Genomic DNA, 13,942 nt, shown 5'->3' on the forward strand with positions numbered 1-13,942 from the left:
TATCTGGTTGGAAGAGACCACAAAGATCATCCAGTCCAGCCTTCCACCCTAAACCATCTGTCTAAGTGCCATGTGAAGATGGTGACTCCACCACTGCCCTGGGCAAACCATTCCACTGTTTGAGAACCTTTCAGTGAAGAAATATTTAGTGACGTGGTGTAGTTGATTGGACAGGGCTGGGTGCTAGGTTGGACTGGATGATCTTGGAGGTCTCTTCCAACCTGGTTGATTCTATGATGATTCTAATATCCAGCCTAAACCTCCCCTGGTTCACTCTGTAACCATTTCCTCTAGTCCTGTCGCTTGTCATCAAGGAGGAGAAGCTAGCCCCTTCCTTGCTCCAACTTCCCATCAGGTAGTTGTAGAGATCAGTAAGGTGTCACAGAATCACAGAATTAACCAGGTTGGGAAAGAACCTCTAAGATCATCGAGTCTCAGTACCCATAGGAAGTTTTAGATTTTGATACTTTGATACTTTTACACTTCTAATGTTGTTTTTTTTTAAACTGGGAGCCATTATTTTGGGATGTTGTGAATGGAGTTTTGTGACCGAGAAAGCAATTATGGATTATCTGTTACTAACAGTAGTCAGCTACTTGAACATGCTTATGAGAGCACAACGTGGAGCAGTTTCTTATGCCAGTGATATCCTACCACATCACTGGGAGCATATAACTGCTTCAGTTTTGTGTCATACACAGCACTGTAAGTGAACAACAGAGCCTCTAGACTTCTTGGGGGACTGTAACTCCTTTCTCTCTCTCTCTCTTTGCTGTTTATTTTTAATCACAGTAAAATTGGTTTTAAAAATCCCCAAACAAACAAAAAACAGCACACACACGTGCAAAAAAAAAAGACATCAAAAAAAACCCCAACCAACCAAAAAACAAAAACAAAACCCAAGCCAAGACAACCAACCAATCAAAACAACAAAATAGTCCCATCCCAAAACTCAAGAGCAGGCAGTAGTGTCTGTGATTTCTCTAGTTTAAAAGAGAAGCACTTACCTGAACATCTGCCAAAAAAACCAAGCCTGAATTCTGTAGTACTATTTTCAACTAATGTTATTGCAACACAGAATTATTTTTTCTCCTTCATGCTCACAGAAATTGGGCACCTTGACTCAATATGATGATTGTTAGCTGTAAAAGCAGAACAGAATTTAGTGTGAAGTAATATTGCATTTTCACAGAAGCTTTAATATTGTTTCTTAAGAACTGGTTATTGTTCTGGGACTCATGGAAGGTTGACCATGAGTCAGCAATGTGTTCTTGTGGCCAAGAAGGCCAGTGCCATTCTGGGGTGTATTGGAAGGGCTGTGATTAGTTGGTTGAGAGAGGTTCTCCTCTGAAAGCTGAATCTGAAATATTGTGTCCAGTTCTGAGCCCCACAGTTCAAAAAGGATCTCATGGAACTATTTGAGAGAGTCCAATGCAGAGCCTCAAAAGTGATGAAGGGAATGGATCATATTCCTTACAAGAAGAAACTGAGGGAACAGGGGCTCTTTAGTTTGGAGAGGAGGAGTCTGAGAGGTGGCCTCGTTAATGTTTATAACTGTGTAATGGGTGAGTGCCAGGAGACTGAAGCCAGGCTCTGCTTGGTGATGCCCAGTGACAGGGCAAAGGGCAACGGGTAGAAGCTGAGGCACAGGACATTCCATGTGAACATGAGGAAAAATGTTTCCCCTGTGAGAGTGACAGAACAGTGGAACAGGCTGCCCAGGAGGGTCGTAGTGTCTCACTCTCTGGAGATATTTAAGATCTACCTGGACGCATTCCTGCGTGATCTGCTCTAGGTGCTTCTGTTCTAGGAGGGAGAGTTGGACTGGATGATCTTTCTAGATCCCTTCCATCTCCTAACATTCTGTGATTGTTGCAGCTGTACTTTTGCAGTTATGGATTTAGCAGTTAGATGGGAAGACTATGAAATTTGCTTAGAGATTATGGATTTTAACCTATTTAATGCAACAAGTGTATTCAGACAGGCTCTATGCTTTTGCCACAGCCTATTTACATTTTTCATACAAGTTCTACCGATTATTTTCTACAGAATTGTGAAACAAAGGCAATGAAAAATTCACATGAGGATTGCATAAGTAACCTCTTTTTTTTTCCTGTTTGTGATTTGTTTGGTTTTCTTTTTTCCTGAGGTGTCAGGCTTGAGTTATGTGCTGTTTATTTCAGACTCTCCTCAGCATAATTGACAATTGCAGTCAGTTGTATGTCACTGACAAATTTTCTTGCTGGAAAGTGTCATCCTGAAACTTCTTTCTAATTTGTAAACTGAGCAGAGTTTGCCATTATGCATAGATCACAAATGAACTGATCTGCCTATCATCTGCTCCAAAATTATTTCTCTATGTGCACTCAATCCTTTTGTCCCTAGACATCTCTTCACTGAATGAAACAAAAAAGCAATCCCTTAAGATAATTAGCTACATTTCAGTTGTGCCATGGAAAGAAAAGAAATAGATTTGGCAAAGTTATAATAATATATTATTACAACCATTCTAACAGTGAATCAGCAACCTCAATTACTGGAGAATGAATGAGCATAGGCAGCTCCTCTGAAAAAAAAAGGAGGGGAGAAAGCCTTATATATTCTTCCATATTTCATTTTCATACTCCTCAGCTACTGTCGTGCTGAGAAGAGGTGTTTGAAAAAGTGGACTCTAACAGTGGTATTGTAAGAGAACTTTTCTGTGACAACTGCCTACGATGGACATTCTGACAGCTTAAATTATTCAAAATGCTTGGGTAATGAATAACTTTTTACCCCTCCTGTAAAAAAAAAAACAAAACCAAAACAAACAAAAAAACCCCACAGATATTTTTGTTGGGAATTAGTGGAGGTCACATACAGGAAAATTAATTAATTGCATAAGACAATAGTTCACATTCATCTCCTCCTAGCAGTGAAGCTGTAGATTGGGCATGTAGAGATCAGTTTTAAATAAATCCATAGAAACTGCACAAGAAATAATTACCTTGAAGACACATGGAACAACCAGATTTGCCAACCAGATAGCAATAGCAGTACCAGATCCAAAGCAGCTTTTGATGGGATTGTGGTCTGATCCCTATGCTCCTGTTAATTTTTTTGCTGTGAAGTAAATTAAGCTCATGCAATCCAGTCTGTAAAGTAAAATGACATTGCACATACGGTGGCTTTTGAGATCTCCTTAATTCCCCTCCATACTGATGCATTCCATATACCTTAACAAAAGCAAAACCAACTAAACCCTACAAATAGCAAATAAAAAGGATAATATTTATGAGATGAAGATTTGAATTTACATCAACAGCAAATTACTGATGTTTTGAAGTAAAACAAGTGTTATTCTGAACTTGCTCTCATTTCAGTTTTGTGGTTTTTCCCCATTTCCTAGCTATATTCCTGCATTATTTCAACCCTGATTATGCTTCCACTTTCTAGCATATGTAATCACTTTTTCTTTATTTCATATGTAATTCTGTTTGGTTTCACTGCTGTTACAGAAATTTAAGAAGAAAACTTCTATTTAACAGTTGGCAGTAGACAAATCTACAGACATAAGTGCCCCTAAAATATTATTTAATCAATTTCAGCTCTCATAGATTAGGATATATTTTGACAATCTACAAGCATTACTCCCCACTATAGTTATACTCCCTTTTATTCTTAGATTTACACCCAACAAAACCACTAAACCATTCCACATACAGAGTTTTAGAGTGTGAACTCAGAACTGATTCAGTACTTTTAAACTGTGCATTTAAAATATAGCAGCAGCCATTGATTGACAGATGAATAGGCAACAAATTGCCTGCAGGGTAGGAGATGGAAGTATCAATGTTTTGTTCAGTGTAGCTCAAGTAATTGCTGTTACAAATGCTTCTCAAGTTTCCCTTTTTATGCATACATCATCCTGTGATAGGATCATGCAATAATTAAGTTGTCTCCTTAGACTACTTTGACTTTTGTTTGTTGAATTTAAAGCCAGTTGTTATCACTGAGGTCTGTAATCAATCTGAATTCATTCAGTCTGTTTCCTTAAGTAAGGAAAACTCCTAATAAGGAGCTCATAATAAGTTCTGTGCTAGATTCTGTGATTTTTAAAGTAAGTAATTCATAGAGAGTAGCTATTTCCTCCCAAATTCTTTGCCAGCTTTCCAGAAATCATACCCAAGAAAATTGGATATGTCTTCCAATACCCAAAGATATTCTACAGGAAGCCTGGAGAGGGATTTTTCATAAGGATAAATAGGGAGAGGACAAAGGGGAATGGTTTTAAGCAGAGGCAGAATAGTTTAGACTGGATCTTAGGAAGAAGTTTTTCAGTATGAGGGTGGTGAGACTGGAATAGGTTACCTAGGGAAGTTGTGGATGCCTGCTCGTTGCAGGTGTTCAAGACCAAGCTGGATGTGGCCTTGAGCAACTGAGTCTAGTTGAATGGCATCCCTGTCCATGTCAGGGAGATTGGAGTAGATAATGTCTAATGTCTCTTCCAACTCTTAGGTTATGACTTTATGAGACAACTTTTGTATGTGTAAGGTAGAACAATTTCCAGTCTACAAATAAGTAAGACACTATAAAAGAAGAATCACAGAAACATCCAGGCTGGAAAAGACTCTCAGGATCACCAAGTCCAACCTATAACCCCACTCTACAAAATTCACCTTAAACCACATCCCTAAGAACCACCTCCAAATAACCCTTAAACACATTCAGGATTGATGACTCCACCACCTCCCTGGGCAGCTCATTCCAGTGCCTGACCACTCTCTCTGTGAAAATCTTTTTCCTCATGTCCTATCTAATCCTACTCAGGCCGTTTCCTCTTGTTCTGTCTCCAGTTACCTGTGAGAAGAGCCCAGCAGCAGCCTCTCCACAATGCCCCTTCAGGTAGTTGTAGATGGCAATGAGGTCTCCCCTCAGCCTCCTCTTTTTCAGAGTAACCATCCTCACCTCCCTCAGTCACTCCTAGGAAGGAAGGGTGAAAGGAGAAGGACAGAAGGAACCACCAAACAAATAATAGGCTTTAATTAATTTTTGGGGAATCACAGCTAGTGCTGTGTGAAACAGCCTTTGTAGATCATTTTGCAAAAGAACCAGCAACTAAGAAAAGCTCCACCAGATTTAACAAGATTTGCATCAGATTTATGTTAATTGTATTATTAATGCTATTATCAAGAGAGCAAATTAAGTGTTTTCTTTTGGATTAAGGACCTTTGGGCTGAACAATGCTGTTAACTTTCCCTGCCAGGAAGTGCAGAAAAATTCCTCAATTCTAAAGACACAAAACTGGTGACAAGCAAAAAGTGGAAATCTTTTCTAACTCCAACCTAGATTGGTAGGGCATGCTGTTATTAGATCAACAGATTTCGTTTACAGCCAATTCTTTCCCTCTATGAACTCACCCTGCTGTTTTCAGTGGGAGCTCAGTTTGCACATCTGCAGGCAGAATTTGACTTTTTAAATATTGGTAATCTCTGATCTTAGTTTCTGATAGCCTGCTGAGAGAGCTGACTAATATATGTATAAAGACCTATCTATGGTTTTATGCCTCTGAAAGTCAGTTTGAGGTCAGTCCAGGACTGAGATTGCTCTTTAACAGGGTATCAGAAAGAAGAATAGAACTTGAGCTTTCAGGAGGAGAATTAAACATTACCTAAGTGGCATGGTAATTGCAGGGCCTCTAGAATTGAACATGTTTTTTTGTTGTTGTTTTTATAAGGATATAACTTATAAGCTTTGGTCTGATGATCAATTATTATCATTCCCAGGCATGACATTAAGTCAAACAAAGATGATCAGGGAGATGGAGCACCTCTTCTTGTTGGGGGCAGACTGAGACAGTTTGGGGTGTTCAGTCTGGAGAGGAGAAGGCTCCAAGGAGACCTTATTGTGGCCTTCCAGGATCTGAAGTGGGCTACAGGAAGGCTGGGGAGGGACTATTTAGGGTGTCAGGTAGTGATAGGACTAGGGGAAATGCAGCAAAACTAGAAGAAGTTCTTCACCATTAGTGTGGTGAGACAGTGGAACAGGTTGCCCAGGGAGGTGGTAGAAACACCATCCTTGGATGTTTTTAAGGCCAGGCTGGTTGTGGCTCTGAGCAGCCTGATCTAGTATGAGGAGTCCCTGCCCATGGTGGGGCATTGGAGCTTGATGATCGTTGAGGTCCCTTCCAGCCCTGACAATTCTACGAATCCATGATTTCACTTAGGCTTTTCTGAGTGAGTGTGGCTCAGGGAAATGGGTGACTAAAGGGAGGAAAAAAATATATCCAAGGAGTACTTTTAAGAGAAATTTGGTCTGCTATATTTAGCCTGCTGTTGAAATACTTCTACATCAAGCAAAAGGACTTGCATATAACCAGAGACATATGTGTATATCCAGTGAGAGGAAAAGGAGGAAGGTGTGATGGCATTTAATTTTAGTGTTTGCTTTCTGTGCAGAGTTGTTTTTTCTCCATTAAGAGAAACTTGGCAATATTAGACTAATGAAATTTTTTCTTAAAACTTTGACTGTCCTATTCCTGGTGTTGTAACTATCCAGTGTGCAGATACTGTAATGACAATATTACTGTAACATGGGCAAATCAATGAGCAGAACAAAATCAATTTATCAAGCTCATGTGCTGGTACACAGTAATTATTTAGGGACTGCTTGGAGCTGGGAGTGCAGTGAATGTTAAATTACCTGGGATGTTTATCAGCGACCCATTGTGCTATGCTTTTCTCATTTTAGGCTTTATATTTTTAAAGCCTGATAGAGTTTCATTTAATTTCTTTTTGTCTGAGGTTAACCCATAATAAAACCTCATAATTACCACTTAGGACTTTATAGGGCTTCTCGTGTTCCAGATTGCATGAGTTAATCTCAGCTCCTTTCTGAGACTGCAGTAGAAGTAATATTATCCCCAATTTGCAAACAGGACAGTTGAATCAGTGAAACTAATTTGTCCAGAGAGCAATGTCACTCAATTTATTTTTATTGTCTGTATTTTTTCACCTGCAAATTGTTTAGTTGGGTTTGATTATCCAGTGGATTAAGAATAACAATTTTCATCAGTTTCAGCTGAGCAGCCACAGCTACTCATTTTCCAGAAACATAGCCTGCCTTCCTTCAAGATATGACCACCCAGAAGGGTTTCAGCCTAAATGCCTGAGAAGATGGGCACAATTTCTCAGCCTATGCCTAGTGCTACTATAAAAACCTAAGACCTGTTTAATTTTATTTAACTGTTTCTATTTCAGCATTTTATTTTAACATTTTTTCCCCTAAATTAGCTTTTAGAAGTAAATTGGTTTTACTTACACTAAAATCTACTGTCAGAATTTAATTCCCTTGTCTGGCATTTTTGAAGCACATTCTTCTGTGATATAAGAAGTGTAGGAATTTCTACCTTGAGATTCTGACTTGGAATTTTCTCCCACTCCCACTTGTCAAGCATCTTAAAGCAGTGGTGAAAAGATTAGGATAGGAGTCATAATATTAATTCAAGAACTGGACAACATAGCTTCGAGCAAAACACTTGAATAGTCCATCTGGCTTGAATACTTCTGGATGTTAGAGACTGGATAGACTGCAAATAGCTCCTTCTGACCTTAAGGTCTATGAAAAACTTTGCCTCTCTTCCTAGAGGCAGTAATTGTGGACTTTATGAGGCTAAACATTATGAAGTAATTACATGACAAATATAAAGACATTGACATATTGTAAGTAAATAAGATGCAGGGGAGGGGAGAGGAGAAAATAAAGATTTATTTTAAAACATTGTTAGACAGGAGGAGGCTTTGAAACTTGTTGTTCAAACTGCTTTAATCTTACCTGGATGGCAGAATACAATCTGTGTCTTAAGATAAGCTTTTTAATGGCAATGCAAAGAATTGGTGTTTTGCCTCCTGAAGAGTCTGCCCGCTGATGTCTGGAAGCTTGAGGTGTTTTATAATATCATGATGCAGCCATTGCAATCTTTCCAGTTTAAAATGCTTTCTTTTTTTTTTTTTTTTTGTTTGTTTTATCAGTAAAATAAAACATTTGCCTTTAAAATGTCCTGCTGCTTTGCAAGGCAATAGAGATTTACTTTATAGCAACTTTTCTGATGACACGGAGACTGCCTGTGAGTCTCTGTTACCTGAAAGAACTTTTAGTATGGAACATGAGCTATTTAACCTTGTATACTCAGTGTACATTGTTCACAGTTTAACTAAAAGAGATAAAGAATGTTTTATTAATGGTTTCAAAATAGAGTTGGCTAAGGCTCCACAACTTAGAATCTTAGAATGGTGTAGGTTGGAAAAGACCTCAAAGGTCATCTAGAATCATAGAATCAGTCAGGGTTGGAAGGGACCACAAGAATCATTCAGTTCTAACCCCTCTGCCATGGGCAAGGACCCTAGATCAGGCTGACCAGAGCCTCATCCAGCCTGGCCTTAAACACCTCCAGGGATGGAGCCTCAACCACATCCCTGGACAGCCCATTCCAGGCTCTCACCACTCCCATGCTGAACAACTTCCTCCTCGCATCCAGTCTGAATCTCCCCATCTCCAGCTTTGCTCCATTCCCTCTAGTCCTATCACTCCCTGGTAGCCTAAAAAGTCCCTTTGCAGCTTTTTTGTAGCCTCCCTTCAGATACTGGAAGGCCACAATAAGGTCACCTCAGAGCCTCCTCTTCTCCAGACTGAACAGCCCCAACTCTTCCAGACTGTCCTCATAGGAGAGGTTCTCCAGCCCTCTGAGCATCCTCATGGCCTTTCTCCGGACACGCTCCAGTACGTCCACATCTCTCTTATAATAGGGGCTCCAGAACTGGATGCAGTACTCCAGGTGGGGCCTCACTGGAGCGAAGTAAGGGGGAAATCCAGTTCCAACTCCCCACCATAGGCAGGAACACTTCCCACTAGAACAGGTCGATGAAGGCCTCATGCAACACCTTGAACATCTCCAGGGAGGGAGCATCCACAACCTCCCTGGGCAACCTATTCCAGTGTTTCACCACCTAAGCATATATATATTTTTGAGTACTTCTAACTTTAAGAATGCTAAATGAAGCCATACTAAAGGAAACATTCCCTTTGTAATCATTCCTTCATGTGTTAGAAATGCTTTAAGTTACCTACAGTTCCTAGGCACTTGATCTCTTGGTTGCTAGATTCACTTCTTGATTGCAAAGTAACTCAGTGTGATCGTGGGGAAAAATAGGTGCAGAACTGTTTGTGAACACTTCAGCAGCAGTGGATTCTGCCACACTATCATGGAGCTAAATTTGCTCATTTGCTTTTCCCTCTCCATGGAGGAGGACACCAGTTCTAAATAAATGGCAAAGCGATAGCATAGGTTGAAGAAAAAGAAGTTAAAAAATCAAGAATTCATAGTAAGAATTTCAGGTTCTGTGCATTTGTGTATTAGTATGCTTCTGTTTATTCAATTAGACATCCTAATTTTTAAATTATTTTTTATCTTAGTTTATTTTTTATTTTATTGGGGTTATTTCATATATATATAGCAGTGCAACAGCTCATAGCTTTTCCCCTTGAAAGTTCAGAAAATAAGAAAATTATTAGAATAATGGAGTTGTAGAATGGTCTGGATTGGAAGAGACGTGCAAAGGTCTAGTCCAGCTCCCTCTGCAGTCACTAGGAGCATCCTCAACTAGATCAGGCTGCCCAGAGCCCTGTTGAACCTCACCTTGAATATCTTGAGGGGTGTAGCCTCAACCACCTCTCTGGGCAACCTGTTCCAGTGCTCAACCACCTTCATTGTAATGAACTTTTTCCTAACATCCAATTTAAACCTACTCTTCTCTAATTTCAAAGCATTGTCATGGGCTGCCCAGGGAGGTGGTGGAGGCACCATCCCTGGAGGTGCTCAAGAAAAGCCTGGATGAGGCACTTGGTGCCATGGTCTAGTTGACTGGCTAGGGCTGGGTGCTAGGTTGGACTGGATGATCTTGGAGGTCTCTTCCAACCTGGTTGATTCTATGATCCTATCACTGCAGATCTTTGTCAACAGTGTCATAGACCCCTTCAGGCCCTGGAAGGCTGCTGTTAGGTCTTCCTGGAACCTTGTCTTCTCCAGGCTGAACAACTCCAGCTCCCTCACCCTGTCCTCATAGAAGAGGTGTTCCAACCTCCTGACCGTATTTGTGGCCTGACATTAGTTGATTTTTCATTTGTTCTATTCAAATTTGCATATCCTTATTTTTCAGGAAACACTGAATTGCTCTTCCAATTCAGAATGGGGTAGGGCTTAAAGGACATTTGATTTTCTTTCTCCCCTGATGTCTTCTATTAGAACTATTTTTATCGCAGAAGAGGATTTATATTCTACTCTAGCACATTCTTGCTTGGCCTTGCTTCTGAGTTTATAAAAATATATAGGATGGAAAATTAAATCAGCTAAAATCCATTTTTTTCCAGCACTGCCTGTCCCCAGGTGCACTAGAATCAAATACAAATACAGAATGAGTTTAAAAGGAAGCTAAGTGTAGCATATTGAGCTTCCAGCTGACAATCCCAGAATTCACTGAAATTTGAATCAGAACACAGTCAACCCATCAGTGAAGAGGCAGATTCATTCTGAGTGAAAAAGATGGAGGCTGCTAAATTGTCCTAGGCAGAGCCCTGCAAGGTTTGAAATATCAATCTGAATATACACTCCGACTTGTTAATACCTCTCAACTTGGACACTGAGAAATACCAGTGCTGGGAATATGCTGCATCCCAGATGTAGGATGGCAGCTCACCTTACTGTGCAAATGAGTCCTGCTCTGATTTCACTGCTGCTGGTGTAAGAAGCTCTCACAACACAAATTCTTCTGCCACGGGAGAGCTTTTCTCCCTAAACCATGTCATATTTTCGTCATGCTGCCAGATGTCCTTTTGTGTCTCTTTCACTGATTGTGAGAATGAGGTTTAACACAGACCTATGCTAGCAGGAGACCCTTCTGTATGAGGGAGCTCTTCAAGAAAATGCCAGACTGGCATGAGGCTGCCAGCCTACAAAAGTGCTGCTCATTAACCAGTGAAACAGGCTTGCTTTCTAGGCACTGTTGGCCTCTTCTTAAAATCTGTTTCATATTAGGTGTCAGAAACATCCATGTTTGAACATACAAGGGAATGCACTTTTCATACCCATAATTCTGGACATACCTATGTCCTGATGCAGTGACAAGTGCAAAATGATTTGATGAATGTTATTGCAAGGCTACTCTATTGTCTTTGAAACATCAGGGCAACAGAGATAGATTCCTGCATCCTGGAAAAAAAAAGCAAATGTCCCTCTTCAAGAAGTACACAAAACAGGACCCAGAGAGCTACTGGTCACTCAGCCTCACCTCAGTTTTTTGTAAGGTGATGGAGCAGCTAATCCTTGAATGCATATGAAGGACAAGACAGTCTTGTTGTAGGGAAGTCACTAGTTGGGGCATCACAGTGGTTGATACCAGGGCAGTATCATTTAACATCTGCTCTAATGAACTAGAGCTTGGGTCAGAATGCAGCCTCAGTAAGCAAAAAGATGCTACAATAGTGGCCAATACACCAGATGGCTGTGCTGCCATTCAGAGGGAAGGTGACGGTATGGAGAATTACACTGAGAGGAATCTCATGGAGTTCAGCAAGGAGAAATGCTAAATTCTGTGTTCTGGGAAAAACAACCCCAGGCAGCTGTACACACTAGGGGCCAGTCACCCAGAAAACATCTCTGCGGAATCAGAGCCTTGGGGGCTCTGACAAAAAAGATAACTGTAAGCCAGAAATACATCTTCACAGCAAAGAAGGCCAACAGCACTCTGGGCTTCATCAAGCAGAGCATTGCCAACAGTTTGGGGAAGGTGAACCTTCCCCTTGGCTCAACCCTGGTGAGCTCAACATCTGGAGTGCCAAGTCTAGTTCTCGGCTCCCTGGTACAAGAGAGATATGGACTTTGCTGGCATAAGTCCAGTGCAGGGCCACAAATATGATTACCGAGCTGAAGATACTTTCTACAAGGAGAGGCTGAGAGAACTGTGGCTGCTTAGCCTTGAGAAAAGCAACTTGAGATCTTATCAGTGTGTATAAAATACCTGGTTGGAAGAAATGAAGAAGTGAAAGATGGGTTCTTAATACTGTCCACAGATAGAATAAGAGGGAATGGACACAAATTAAAAACCTTGAAATTCCATCTGAATAAAAGGGGACACCTGTGAGTGCTAAGATGATGGTGTGATGAGTTAGAGTGGATCCCTCCCCCAATAACTTGTTATAAACCTTCCCCAGAGAGAGGAAAATCACAACTCAGAATCTGGAAAGCCAGAAAAATGAAATTGTGTTTTTGCAGTTTATACTAAATATAACAGTATAGACAGAATAAACTACTATGGAATATAGTAACCTTAAAGAAGGTGGAGATGGGGACAAGCAGCGGTGAAGCAGCAAAGCAGCAGCCAAAACAGAGGCAGGGGAAGATAGCAGCCAGTGCAGCAAAAGCAGCACAAGCAGCAAAGGGGAAGATACAAGCTGTGCTTCCACACATAAAGGTTTTGATGCTCCAATGAAATGATACTGCAGCTCCATTGCTGCTATTTTGTGGCCTATCCCTGGAATGTTCACCTCTTCATTTAGAGACTCCAGGACTCTTCCACTTCTAAGTTTCTCTGTTCCTGTTTTTTTATGTCTGAGGTAGAAATCTAGCCCAAATGGCCATGACTGGAATAGGTTGCCCAGAATTCTATCCTTGGAGATGTCTAAAATCTGACTGGACAGGACCCTGAGGAACTTGCATTTCACCTGTCCTGGTCTGAGTAGGGTGGCTGGACTAGATATTCTTAAGATGTGCCTTGAAACTTCATCATTCTGTGACTCTGTGTTTCTGCAATAACTCTATTTTAGGAGTTCTGGATCTGGTACTTGATTTTTCATTTCCTTTCAGAGATAATTAAAGTTACTAGTATGTTAAATGAAATTACATGCTATAATAATTCATTAAATCTTCTTGGGCTATAAACTTTCCACAAAATCATCAATACAATAAAACCATATTACTGATCCATAAAAACAAGAGATTGATTGCAATTTGCTAATTACTTGTTAGGGTTTTTTCTACATAGAACTATTTTTTTTTTTGTTATTTTTTTCCTTTCTGTTTTTCCTTTTTCCTTTTCCCTTTTCCTTTTTTTTTTTTTTTTTCACCTGAAAGGAGCCTACAAGAAGTCTGGAAAGGGACTTTTATAAAGGCCTGTAGAGACAGGACAAGGGACAGTGGTTTTAAATTAGAGAAGAACAGATTTAGGTTGGATGTTAAGAGAAAGTTGTCTACCATGAGGGTGGTGGAACATTAGAACAGCTTGCCTGGGGAGATAGTCGAGGACCTCATCCCTGGAGATACTCAAGGAGAGGCTTGACAGGACTCTGGGCAGTGTGATCTAGTGGAGAGTGTCCCTGTTTACTGCAAGGAGGTTGGACTAGATAACCTTTGGAAGGCCCTTCCATCTAAAACTGTTCTATGATTATACCAAATTGCCTTGGGTATCTGTGTCTGCTTCAGCCAAGAAAAAATAAGGCAGAGACTAATTTCTAAAAGCTAGTGTTTAGTGTTTAAGGCATTTGATGTACTGGTGAAATGCACTTCTCTTTCCAACATAAGAAGGGTACAACTGCATAGGTAGCATTAAGCTTCATGGTGCCTCCTTCCAAGCATGTGGGAAATGTCACTAAGTCTTGATCTTTGCTGATCTGTTCAGGATGAGGTCAATTTGTTTGGAAAACAATACTGCGCTATAGTTGTAGAGTAATTGTTTATACATGATTTTACAGAGATTTTTCTCAACTTGTAAGCAGAAGTCTGAGTGTTAAAGCTAAGTGAAGGACAAAAGAAACACAAAGAAATAATCTACTTCCAAGCTCTTTTTCATTATAGAAATATATCAGATAAGAAGTACCCAGGAGGAATAGTGACTGTATTCTAAATCATAATTGA

General features: G+C 40.3%; 1 protein-coding gene across 23 annotated transcripts in view; it reads left to right on the plus strand.

Annotated features, from left to right (window-relative positions):
- DMD (dystrophin) overlaps positions 1–13,942 on the plus strand; it is a 1,274,903-nt gene that overhangs the window by 1,059,336 nt on the left and 201,625 nt on the right. Inside the window, exon 59 of one of the 23 annotated variants that reach the window (XM_064151962.1) lies at positions 10,405–10,465. The exons of 21 other annotated variants lie outside the window; for them this stretch is intronic. In XM_064151962.1, coding sequence (XP_064008032.1) covers positions 10,405–10,452 — 48 coding nt within the window. In that variant the 3' untranslated portion in view covers positions 10,453–10,465. Of the gene's footprint in view, positions 1–7,053; positions 7,276–10,404; positions 10,466–13,942 lie in introns of those variants that run through there. One more of the 23 variants, XM_064151961.1, reaches the window with a different exon arrangement.

Source organism: Pogoniulus pusillus, chromosome 12 (assembly GCF_015220805.1).
Source record: "Pogoniulus pusillus isolate bPogPus1 chromosome 12, bPogPus1.pri, whole genome shotgun sequence".
Taxonomy (NCBI): Eukaryota; Metazoa; Chordata; class Aves; order Piciformes; family Lybiidae; genus Pogoniulus; species Pogoniulus pusillus.